The 13,412-nt window shown below is 39.8% G+C and overlaps 1 protein-coding gene across 3 annotated transcripts in view; it reads left to right on the forward strand.

Moving 5' to 3' along the window:
- Positions 1–13,412, forward strand: part of Wnk3 (WNK lysine deficient protein kinase 3) — a 133,604-nt gene that overhangs the window by 67,592 nt on the left and 52,600 nt on the right. For all 3 annotated transcript variants that reach the window (XM_090326868.1, XM_090326870.1, XM_090326869.1), the window contains exons 9-10: positions 3,738–3,931; positions 4,022–4,165. In XM_090326868.1, coding sequence (XP_090182994.1) covers positions 3,738–3,931; positions 4,022–4,165 — 338 coding nt within the window. The remainder of the gene's footprint in view (positions 1–3,737; positions 3,932–4,021; positions 4,166–13,412) is intronic.

Below are 13,412 nucleotides of genomic sequence, written 5' to 3' on the forward strand. Positions count from 1 at the left end.
GTACTGTGATCATGAGCTCTCAGCCTCCTATAGTAGCCAGGATTACACGCATGAGCAACCCATTTTATTCTGTTGTATTCCTTTTTTTTTCTAATTTTTTTTCCTGTCCTGAGCTTGAGCTCAGGGTCTGAGCATTGTCCTTGGACTTTCTCAAGGCTAGAGCTCTACCACTTGAGCCTCAGCATCACTTCCAGCTTTTTTTCCTATGTATGTAGTACCCAGGTCTTCATGCATGCTAGGCAAACACTCTACCACTAGGCGAAACTCCCAGCTCTGTTCTATTGCTTTTTTAAAATTAAGTGGAATTTCTGTCAGTGCATGTTTAATGTGTTAGTTGTAGGAAGATTATACTGTGACAAGTAATTTTGTTCATAGAAAAAAAATAAATGACCTTGCTAACATGTTAAGAGTCTTGCTAAATTTTTGTTGCTCGTTGCTGTAATACTGAGGAGGCTGAGATCTGTGTATTGCAGTTTGAAGCCAGCTGAGACAGGAAAGTTTTTGTGACTCATCTCCAATTAAGTATTACACCAGAAGTAGAATTTTCTAGCCTTGAGCAAAAAAAGCTCAATGACAGTGCCCAGGCCCTAAGTTCAAGCCCCAGAACCAGCACAAAAAAGAATCTAACATAAACCTTTTAACAAAGAAAATTTTAGAACTAAAGATAAAATGTGTTTCTCAAGAAGGAATTTTCTAGATGCCTAAAATTTGCATTTTAGGCAGATCTATAAACAAAATCTTTAGGTTTTTTCCTGCTCTAAGTTTGTAAAGCCACAGTATTTACATAGCACATAACCAATTATTTTGCAAAGATAATATTTTTTTACCAAGTTTCTAGAAGAAAGAGAACATGACACTTAAAAAAATAATCTTCTGGAGCCAGGAGTTTGTCCTAGTGGTAGAGTGCTTGCCTAGCATGCTCAAAGACTCAGGTTCGATTCCTCGGTACCCCATACATAGAAAAACGCTGGAAGCGGTCCTAAAGCTCAAATGGTAGAGCTCTGGCCTTGCAAAAGTCCAAGGATAGTGCTCAGGCCCTGAGCTCAAGCCCAGGAATGGAAAAAAAATCTGTGTATGTGAGGAGGTATTAGAGCTTGAGCTCAGAGCCCAGGCACTATCCCTTAGCTTTTTCCACTCAAGATTGGTGCTCTTGCACTTGAACCACATCTCTCCTTGTAACATTTTGGTGCTTAGAGATGAGTCTCATGTACTTCTTGCCTGAGCTGGCTTTGAACCATAATCCTCAGATCTCAGCCTCCAGAGTAGCTAGGATTAGCTAGGATTGCAGGCATGAACCACTGAGATCTCTGTGTGTGTGGTCATTGATCTATTCAGGGCCTTATACATGCAGACAAGCAGTTGACCCCTGAGTTGTATCACCACTCCTGGAGTTGATATATTCCCTTTTTTTGTGGTAAATGGAGTTTGAACTCGGGGCCTCCAGCATACTTGATTTGATTTTGCAGCTTACACTGTATACTGTACCTCTTGAGCCATGCAGATTATAAAGTTGATTTTTATATGATTGTAATTACAGTTTTTTGTTCCTTGGACTTGAACTCTGGGCCTGGGCACTGTCCCTGAGCTCTTCAGCTCAAGGCTACCACCTTACCCCTGGGCCTGAGGCATTGCCTCTGAGCTCTTCAGTTCAAGGCTACCACCCTATCCCTTGAGTCACAGCCCCCCTTCCCATTTTCTAGTGATAAATTGGAGATTAGTCTCCCTGCCGGGCTGGCTTCTGAACCTTGATCCTCAGATCTCAGCCTCCTGAGTAGCTGGGATTACCCAGCTACCCAACTTAGGTTTTGTTTTTTTTTTTTTTTTTAGAAAAAAAATTAAAGCTGGGGAAGGTAGGTATGGTATTGTATACCTAAAATCCCAGCTTTGAGGAGGGTGAAACAAGAGGACTGAGAATTTGCAGCTAGCTTGGATATATAGCAAGACCTTGTCTCACAGCCTCCTTGACCTGTTTTTTAGGACTAGAAATAACTCAGTGTTAGAGTGCATATTTGGCACATATGAAGTGCTAGGTTGTATTAAAACAGTTAAAAAAAAGAGGAGAAAATTTTAGTTATGCCACTCTGTTGACATTTCATTGATTCATAGAGTTTAATTCATAGTGGTTTAATTACTAATTTCATATTTGCTTACTTCCTTGGAGATGGGGTGTTGGTATATAACCCAGGTTGTTCTCATCATCCTTCTGCCTTAGCTCCCAGTGCTCTAGGATTACAGGATTTGACAACAAAATTGACTTTAAAAATAATTTAATTAGGGGCCGGGAGTCTGGCCTAGTGGTAGAGTGCTTGCCTAGCATGCACGAAGACCCAGGTTCAGTTCCTCGATACCACATACATAGAAAAAAGCTGGAAATGGTGCTGAGGCTCAAGTGGTAGAGCTTCTAGCATTGAGAAAGTCCAAGGATAGTGCTCAGGCCCTGAGCTCAAGCCCAGGACTGGCGAAAAAAATAATTTAATTATTAAGTAACAGCTTAATATTGTTTTAATTTCTGAAACTAATTTGAGATGCATGTATATACATACATACATCTGGGGCTTGAGTTCTGGACCTGGCCATTTCCCCTCAAGACTAGTGCTATACCACTTGAGTCACAGCTCCACTTCGGGCTTTTTTTTTAAATAGGAAATTGGAGATATGATTTTCCTGCCCAATCTAGCTTCAAACTTGAATCCTTAGATCTCAGCCTCTTTAGATTATAGGCACAAGCCACTGGTGCCTAGCAAATAATATTTGTATGATTTAAGATTTTATTAGTTATACAAGGAATATTTTTGTTATGGTATTTGAAAATATTCTCACACTATACCTCAGAAACATGCTCTCTCTCGCATTCTCCCCTACTCCTTTGTCCCCTTCTAAAGCAATTTTAGCAGATTTGTTTCATTGTCATATATATATGTGTATATATATGTATACATATATATGTATATATATGACTGTAGTCATTGTTTCTGTTCACCCTACTTCCTCTTCTGTTAACTCCCCAATAGAGCCTGTTTTATATTTCTCTCACTAGTTTTTTTAGCATATATTTATTGTACCACAGGGGTTTACTGTGGTATTCTGAATAGCACATATTATATTTTACTCCATATGACACTGCTCCTTATTTTCTGTTTTCCTGTCAATCTTGCCCCCATTGATTAGAGCTCTGATTAAGTTTCTTTTTCTTTCATTTTTTGAGGGTCATGGGGCTTAAATTCAGCCTGGGTGCTGTCCCTGACTTCCTCAGCTCAAGGCTACCACCCTACCCTTGAGCCAAGCCCCACTTCCCCTTTTCTAGAGGTTAATTGGAGATAAGAGTCTCAGGTCCTTTTGTGCCTGGGCTGACTTTGATCCTTGATACTCAGCTCTCAGCCTCCTGAGTAACTAGGATTACAGGCGTGAGCCACCAGTGCCCAACTAGTATTTGATGATTTGAGAGTGGTTTATCTAGTTTAAATGATAGTTTAAATTAATTCTTATATGTATATGTTATATATAAGTATATATAAATAAAATATGTCAGTATAATAATAATATATAGAGAGAATATATGTATACATATGTATGCATGCATACATATATATATATTATATATATATTAGCTATTTGAGCTATCTCTTGTTGCATAGTAGAAAAAACATTAAAGCAATACTGCTTACTGCTATTTATAGCATTTGGACATTCTGCTTGAAGTTTTCCTTTCTACCTGTTGCTTGTTCTCTTTGTTGTAGGTGACAATTTGTCCGACACAGGAGCTGGATCAGTTATGCCTTCAGAAACTTCAAGTCAGCCCAATGTTGCCTACTCATCAAAACAGCCAATTGGCTCCCAGCTGGTTTCTAACATCCCACAGGCTGATAAAAATGTTCCAGGGCTAATTTATTCATCTCAACAACTAGTAGGACATTGCCAGGCAATTTCAGGGGTGAGGTGAACTGTTAGATTTTAATATACAATTGTATATTTCCTCTAAATGGGAAAGTTTGTCCTTCATGTCTTCCCCCTTATTTCACAGTTGCAGGCGCAGCCAAACCTGTCTCAGCCCCATGTTTTACCTGTGGTTCATGGTCAGTCTTCTGTTTTGCCTGTACATGTTGTTGGACCTTCAGTTGTTGGACAGCCGCAGGTTTCTCCACTATCTACTCAGAAGGTCTCACAGGTAAATGTAATACATGTTTTTTTAAGCTATATATTCATTTAAACAAATTTAATACTACCTACATTTTTCTCTTCTTTTCTTTTCTTTTGTGCTAGTACTGGGCCTTGAACTTAGGACTTCACATTCTTGCTTAGCTTGTTTGCTCAAGGCTGGCACTCTACCATTTAAGCTACATCTCCAATTCCACCTTTGTTTTTACTGGTTAATTGGAGATGAGTCTCTCAAATTTGTCTCCTTAGGCTATCTGTAAACCATGATCCTCAGTGCACCGGCCTGTGTTTTTCTGACAAGCGAAGATTCTCTTTCATAAATAAATTTATCATAGTTTAGACAAGTCACCAAGAGCTAAATGTTAGGTTATGCTTTCTTGCATTCAAGACATTGTTCTTGAGGATGCACCTAAGTAATATAAGTAGAATCTAGGGATACTACTTGTATAACTGGAGAAGATACAACGAACTCAGTATATAGACAAAAGATCTCTTTGAAACTCTGATTTCTTTTTCTTTGTCAATTAGTGTTTTTCTTTGTATTATACTTTTCTGCCTTGACAGTAGAGGTCTATGTGTTGCAGTTAATTAGAAGTTGTTTCTCATAGACTTTCATAATTTGTAGCCCATTCCTCTACATTCTTGGCTTGGTTTGGGTTCATGTTTACTTCTATTGGAGAAAAAGGAAAAGGAGTTTGACTTTCTAACTCATGAAGTCAGTATTACTCATTTCTGAAAATGAGTAAACAGTCTTTGAGTGCATGTCTTCACATTGTATCCTGGTCGCCTAGGTTATAGACTCTGAACACATGATTGGGCTTTTCTTTGCTATTATTCATTTTCAGCCTCCCTACCCCCACCCTGTTACCTGCATGTGCGTTTCCTGTAAGATGGTCTAAGCTTTTGGGCAGTATCTATTTAGCTACCAGCTGGATTCTTTTTATGAGATTGATATCTAGTCAGTCATAGTTCAGCAACAAACTTTTAATGGTTACTACCTTCTGGAGATATAAAGTAAATTAAGGCATGATCGTTGCCCTCAAAGTGGTTAGAATCTTATAGGAGAAATCATATACATACTTGGCAAATGCCAGGTGTTCTTAAAGTCTGCTGGCAGTAGACTTAATCTGATATAGTTGAGAGTGCCTAGTATTTGCGTAATGTTTATGAGTGATATGGTAAATATCTGTAATTGAGATGATAGTGTGGTTGAGTTGTCTCTTTCTACTATACTGCAAAGTATGTTGAAAGGATGCCTGGATTTAATTTAGGTTTAGCCCTGTATGGATAGAGACGTATATTTAAGTCTCATTTCCTAAATTTAAAGAAGTTTAAAAGACTGGTGTGGAATATTTTTTTTGAGTATTGAAAAATAATGCCTGTGTCAGGTATGATGGCATACTGTAATCTTATTACTTGGAAGGCTGAGACAAAAGGATTATGAGTGGGGCCAGGAGTTTGGCCTAGTGGTAGAGTGCTTGCCTAGCATGCACGAAGACCCGGGTTTGATTCCTCAATACCTCACATACATAGCAAAAAGCCGGAAGTGGTGCTGAGGCTCAAGTGGTAGAGGCTACCCTTGAGAAAGTCCAAGGACAGTGCTCAAGCCCTGAGCTCAAGCACAGGACTGGCAAAAATTAAAAAAATAAAAGGATTATGAGTTTGAGGTCAATCTGAGCTACATAGTACTAGGTCAATTCGGGCTGACCCTCTCTTAAAGAAAAAAGCCCATAAAATCAGGAAAAAGTGACAATTACCTGTTATCCCTCTTACTAGAGAGACTAATCAGTCCTCTCCTGTCTTTATGAGAGAACACATGTTCATTTTACAGTATTGAAACTCTTTGAGTTTTCTCTCATGACTTTTACTGACTTTTGTATGAAGATATCCATTCTTTTGAGTCTGCCAGAGTTTTCATGAGTTATATGTGGTAATTGTAATAAATGAGAAAGCATGAACAATATGTTGCTGAGACTACTCTTAAACAACTTCATGTATCCAATTCACATTTATTCATAGAATTTTATAAACCTATTACTCTATCACCTTTTAGGTAATTTGATGAACATTTTAAAATACAGCACTATTTTATCAATCTGTTTGAAACAGTCCCATTAACATGGGCATGGTATGTGCGTTTCTAATTTGAATTTTCCCTGCACTAACACCAGGAACTGCAGCTGTCCCTTGGAGCAGATGGACAAACTTCAATCCAACACATGACTTTAGACTAGTCAGTTAATAGAATTCCATAACCAGTCCCTTCTGTAGTTTTTCCTCTAACATTGCCTATTTCACAGATGACTTCCCAGCATCCAAAAGTTGGTCTTCTACTTGAGCCTGGCCCCAGAAATGGGAATCAGGGATAAACTAAAGCATCAGATGCCAATCAACCTTTAGTTCCTTTCCAGTTAATCACTTTCAAGCTTTGGTGAATCATTCTTGTGCTCAATATATTAGCAGTGCGCAGAATGTTGCTGGCATTGTTCAGATCCCTTCTGATTCAATTGTGGGGCATTCATGGGTCTGTCAGCCTTCACCAAAGGTTCACTCAATACCACAGCCTTACCTAGTGATACAGCTGAAATCAGCAACTCCAAGTTTTTCAATGCCACAAAATCAGATCGTGCATTTGAAGGAGCCTTACTTCCAAGCCTATGTTCTGCAGCAGCCATTAGTTTTACAACCTAAGATTATGTTAGCACCACAAAAAATGTTGAGCAGGATTGTATTCTGCAGGAGTCTGGAGTTCCTAGAAGTCAGCAGCAACCAAAGGATGATACTGAAAGTGTGACTCGGTCCAGGGAAAAGCCATCTTGCTCTGTTCATCACACTTATCCAGGCCCACCCCCAGAACTACCACCTTTCCCAGTGAAGGCTCCTGAGCAGCTGTCCTTAGTGACAAATACTCAGAGACAAACTTTTCTTTGCCAGTCCTGGGCTTGAGCTTAGGGCCTGAGCCCTATCCTTGGACTTTCTCAAGGCTAGAGCTCTACCACTTGAGCCTCAGCACCACTTACAGCTTTTTTTCTATGCATGTGGTACCGAGGAATCGAACCTGGGTCTTCGTGCATGCTAAGCAAGCACTTTAACCACTAGGCCAAACACCCGGCCCCTTCAGGAACAAACTTTTGTCTCCTCACAGACACCTTATCCAATGGTGGCTGCAGGACAGCATATTTCTAAACTGCTAGCCCCAGAGCATCTACTTGAAACTGTACAGCTTACTCCGCACAGACTTCTTATCCAGACCCACCTTCAGTACAGTCCACTTATCTCATGCAATCTCCAATTGGATCACCTTTTCCAGACCAACTGGCATATGTACTCCAGTCAGTTTACCCTAGGAAGCCTATAAATCAGCCTGCTTCTCAGGTACTGCCTACTGAACGTGTCTCTCATTTAGAACAGACTGCTTACACCATCCAGGCAACTGAACAGGCAACCTTCATAATGCAGCAAGTATACACAGTAAACCCTCCAGAGAGTAAATATACATACATTACAAACTCTGCAAGTGAGAAATTAGACTCTGTACCATCTTGTGTAGCACAGACTTCTGGACAAAAAGCCTATTTAATTCAACTCGAAGACAGTACTTCTTTAATGTTGGAGGAAAACATGGATTTGACACCAACCTCAGGTACACAGATACATTCTCCTGAGCCTTTACTTAGTGTGCCACATTTAGTGGCTCCTTTCCAAGCAAATGTCAGCTTGGGATATCAGCAGTTAAAATCTCAGGCCTAGTCAATTAGCATTACATCTCAGGAGGAATCGGAAGGACCAAGTCAACACCTTGAACATATGACCTTCATTCAGCAGACTTCTTCACAGGCCCAGATCCAGCCTCCTCATTTCCTCCCACAGCTTTCCCAATCACATTTAATGCCAAACCAGGTTCCTCATTCAGCTTTCATTCAGCATCAGCAGATGACTCATTCATCTTCATAGACGACTGCAGAAGATTCATCAGTTGCCTACTCAAGATAGTTCCATAAATAAACAGCAGTGTTTGTGTAGCCAACATTCTTCTGCTTTACAACAACAGCAGATACCTGTTTCACAGTCACCTAACCAAGTTCAGCCATTACCAGACATTTCTCAGACTGTTGCAAACACACTCCAGATCATACCTCCCTTGCAATGACAGTTGCTGCCAGTGGCAGTGGAACAGCAATATAAAACACACCCTTTAGAGCAGCCTCAAGTGCTTCAGGCATTAGACAGGAACCAAACCTTTTCCCCATCAGAACAAAACCAGCCAGTGTGCCTCCAGCAGCAATCGGCTGGCCAGCCACAGGGGCAGCCATTTTCTACTTTAGCATTTGTTTCTGACTCCTCAGAACCACAATTACAACAACAGACCCTCTATCAAAACTCTGGGATAGCTCTTCAAAATCAGCTGTCATTTTCTGTTCACCTTTTGACTCTTAGCATTCCAGTACAGGCTTCCACACGCTTCCACTGCCTATCAGCACATTTCTGTGTTACAGAATGTGTTGCAGCATTTACAAAGCCAAGAAATTCCAAAGGTAAAACCTCCTGGGGGTACAATGTGCATAACTGTATCTTTTTTTTTCTGTCATGTTCTAAGATCAGGGAAAGAATGAGTTTAGTTACAGAGCACTAGAAGTTCAGTGTAGCTGTCTATAATCTTTTGGTTCTAACATCTAGGCGGATATGCTTCTCTTATTCTAGATTTATAATAAAACACTTAACTTGTTGGGATGGAAATGAACACTATGGAGTGACTCTGAAGTGCCAAATGTTATAGTGTGTGTGTATGTGTGAGTGTGATATTGGGGTTGCACATTCTTGGCAAATCTCTTTCTACTGATCTGTAACCCCAGATCCTCAAACACAACTCTAAAGGCATTGCATATGATGCCTCATATCAGTCCTGTGGTGAGCATCCTTGTGTCATGGGTAAGGAAGGTGAAGTTCACAGAGGTGAAGTCTTTTTTTTCAAATATCAAAAAAGAGAGACAGCCAGGCGCGGTGGCTCATGTCTGTAATCCTAGCTACAAATAGGCTTGCTGGTTTTCAATAAGGCTTTGTTAACAAAAGCAGGTGTGCACCAAATTTATCCTATAGGGTATAACTTACCAACCTGACTTAGAATATTGCTGTTACTACCAAGATCCCTATTGGGCAGGTGACTCAGCTCAAATGGCTACAATCTGCCTAGCAATGTCAAGGCCTTGAGTTTAAATTCCAGTACCACAGAAAAAATTCCTTGTTGCTCTTCAGTCCCCATAGTCTATCTTTCCCACAGTTCCAATATGAAAATGAGAGAAACAGAGAAAGAGGGGGGATATATTTCACTCTATTCTGGATGATATTTTTATAAATGGAATCATAACAATATATGCTTTTGTTTAAGCTTGTCATTGAACATTTTTTGTTTGCCAGTCCTGGGCTTGAGCTCAGGGCTTGAGCACTGTCCTTGGGATTTCTCAAGGCTAGAGCTCTACCACTTGAGCCACAGCACCACTTCCTGTTTTTCTATGTATGTGGTACTGAGGACTCGAACCCTGGTCTTCGTGCATGCTAGGCAAGCACTCTACCAAATTCCCAGCCAATAATTATCAATCTTTTTTTTGCCAGACCTGGGGCTTGAATTCAGGGCCTAGGCCTTGCCGTCGTCGTCGTCTTCTTCTTCTCCTTCTTCTTCTCCTTCTTCTTCTCCTTCTTCTTCTCCTTCTTCTTCTCCTTCTTCTCCTTCTTCTTCTTCTTCTTCTTCTTCTTCTTCTTCTTCTTCTTCTTCTTCTTCTTCTTTCTTTCCTTCTTCTTCTTCTCCTTCTTCTTCTTCTCCTTCTTCTTCTTCTTCTTCTTCTTCTTCTTCTTCTTCTTCTTCTTCTTCTTCTTCTTCTTCTTCTTCTTCTTCTTCTTCTTTTGCCTTATGGAACTGAGGAATCGAGCTCCCTAGGGATTCATGCATGCTAGGCATGTACTCTACCACTAAGCCATATTCCCAGCCCTTCATCTCTAGTAATTTTATTTCCTGTGAAATATACTTCATCTGATAGTACAAATGCACTCTTACTTCCTTTTGATTAATGTCAGCATGATACCTCCTTTTCTGTCCTTCCAACCTGCCTGTGTTTAAGGTGAGTTCATTATAGAAAGCATTTAGTTTTTTAAAAATTGTTTTTATAAAGATGATGTACAGAGTGGTTACAGTTACATATGTCAGATAATGAGGACATTTCTTTTTGGACAATGTCACCCCTTCCCTCGCTCTCTCCAAGTGTTCCCCCTCATCCCCATTCACAAGTTATATAGTTCATTTTCAACATAGTTTCTAGTGAGTACTACACCTGTATTTGTTCACCCTTTGTCCTTCCATTTCTGTGTCCTCATTTACCTTCACAAAGATAGATAAATATACACGATAAAAAGAAAAGAAATAGAGCCGGGAGTTTGGCCTAGTGGTATAGTGCTTGCCTAGCATGCACGAAGACCCGGGTTCAATTCCTCGGCACCACATACATAGAAAAAAGCCAGAAGTGATGTTGAGGCTCAAGTGGTAGAGCTCTAGCTTTGAGAAAGCCCAAGGACAGTGCTCAGGCCCTGAGCTCAAGCCCAGGAGTGGCAAAAAAAAAAAGAAAAAGAAATAAAGGAAAAACCTTCTTGCTTCCATTTGCTGGAGATCACTTCAATATTTATTTATATGATCACAGGCACATAGGCAGTTGAGCCTTTGTGATCCTCCCCTAAGAACATATAGATGTTTTTAATTCATGTTTTTATCTATTCTAACAGCACTTCTTAATTTTTTAGTAAGACCACGTGCATTTGAACTATTTATATGTTAGGACTTATGCCTAGCATTTCCGTATTTAATTTTTTGTTTTGTTTTGTTTTGTTTTTCTGTTATTTTCCCTTCTCTAGTTCTAGTTCTCTTTTCATGTCTGCCTGTGGGCTACTTAAAATTTTTGCTGGGGGCGGGGAGTTTGGCCTAGTGGTTAAATGCTTGCCTAGCATGCACGAAGACCCGGGTTCGATTCCTTGGTACCACATATATAAAAAAAAGCTGGAAGTGGTGCTGAGGCTCAAGTGGTAGAGTTCTAGCCTTGAGAAAGTCCAAGGACAGTGCTCAGGCCCTGAGCTCAATCCCAGGACTGGCAAAAAAAATTGCTGGATGTTTTTCTTGTGTTGTTTATATTGTTTGGAGTGCAATTATGTAGTTTTCATAGTTGTTTGATGGTACCATATATATATATATATATGTTATATATACAGATATGTATATATGTATACATGTGTGTATACTTTTATTTTTTTTAGGTAAAGCATTGAAACCTTGCTTACATTTAAACACCTTTTCCACTCACCTTTTCTGTATAATTGTCTCAAGTATTTCCTAGACATATATGTGCATCTCATTTTTTTGTTAGGGGGGCAATTCTGGGGCATGAACTCAGGGCCTGGGCACTGTCCTTGGTCTTTCTCAATGCTAGCACTGTACTATTTGAACCACAGCACCACTTCTAGCTTCTGTGTATGTAGTAGCAAGGAATTGAACCCAGAGTTTCGTGCATGCTAGGCAAGCACTCTACACTAGGTCATGCTCCTGGCCCGATATGTGCATCTTAATAGATACTTTTATTCTTTGTGTATGATTCTAGGGTTTGAACTCAGGGCCTTGATGTTGTCAATGAACTTTTATATTCAAAGCTTGCACTCCACCACTTGATCTACAGCTTCACTTCCAAATATTGATTTAAGATAATAATTTTATTTAAGATAATAGAAAAAATTTTATTCATCCTTAACGTTTCAATTAAACACATCAGTATATGTGCACATCTTCATCAGTCTCACCCCTTCCATCATTCTCCCACATCCATCCCACTTACATTACCCAGATCCATTTTCACATACATACGTTGAGAGTAGGGTACTGAGATTCCTAAGTAGAATTATAGAGTCAATGTAATTTTTCTGTTATATATTTGCTGACTATTCCTCTCTCCATTTGTCTCTCCCTCTCCTCTTGAACTCCATCTCCCTGTGATAAATCATGTTTCAGTTTCCTGGTATTCATTTTATTAGACTGTAAGTTGTATAAAGGAATTACACCATTAGAATCTTACCCTTTGTATACAATACTTTAGTGAATTTGTGCATATATTGATATGCCCTGGTATATTCATTCTCTCTCTCTCTCTCTCTCTCTCTCTCTCTCTCTCTCTCTCTCTCTCTCTCTCTCTCTCTCTCTTCCTTTGTCAGGTACTTGGGCTTAAATTCAAGGCTAGAGCATTCTCCCTTAGTTTTTTCACTCAAGTCTGATACTGTACCACTTGAGCTCCATTTCTGGCTTTCTTTTGCAGTTGGTTATGAGTCTGCAATAATTCCCTGCCCAGGCTGTTTTTGAACCTGGATTCTCAGACCTAAGCCATCTGAGTAGCTAAGACTATGGATGTGAGCCACCGGCACAGGGTTTTATTCATCCTTATTTTAATTCATGATTTGTTATTTCCTTTCTGAAATTCAAAACATCCTTCTCCTTTTTGTTTCTCCTTTGGAGAGCTTCCTTTTTTCATTCTTTAATAGATCTGATAAAGATAGGTTCACCCTTGTTTTCTTCATCTAAATTATTTTCCTTCCGACGATGTCTCTTCACGGATATAGATTTTATAATTTACAGTTGTTTTCAGCACTTGAAAAATGTCATGCCACTTCCTTTGGAGCTCAGTATTTTCAGATGAGTAATTTGCTTTCATTAAAACTGACCTCTTACGCCTGTAATTCTAACTACCCAGGAGGCTAAGATCTGAGAATTGAGGTTCAAAGCCAGCACAGGCAGGAAAGTCCTTAAGATTCCTATCTTCACTTAACCACCAGAAAGCCAGAGGTGGAGCTGTGGTTCAAAAAGTGGTAAAGGGGGGCCAGGAGTTTGGCCTAGTGGTAGACTGCTTGCCTAACATGCATGAAAACCCGAGTTCGATTCTTCGGTGCCACATGCATAGAAAAAAAAAAGCCAGAAGTGATGCTGAGGCTCAAGTGGTATTGCTCTAGACTTGAGAAAGTCCAAGAACAGTGCTCAGGCCCTGAGCTCAAGCCCAGGGCTGGCAAAAAAAAGTAGTAAAGGGCTAGCCTTGAGCAAAAAAGCTCAAGGGCAGTGTTCAGGCCCCATGCCATACAAAAAATACCTATCAGTTTATCCCTTTTGCAGTTCACTTGGTTGTATAGATTTGTGTTTAATACCTTTAGCCAAATTTGGGATGTTTTTACATATCATTCTTTTA

This window comes from Megascapheus bottae, chromosome X, assembly GCF_031878675.1.
Source record: "Megascapheus bottae isolate mThoBot1 chromosome X, mThoBot2.hap1, whole genome shotgun sequence".
NCBI lineage: Eukaryota > Metazoa > Chordata > Mammalia > Rodentia > Geomyidae > Megascapheus > Megascapheus bottae.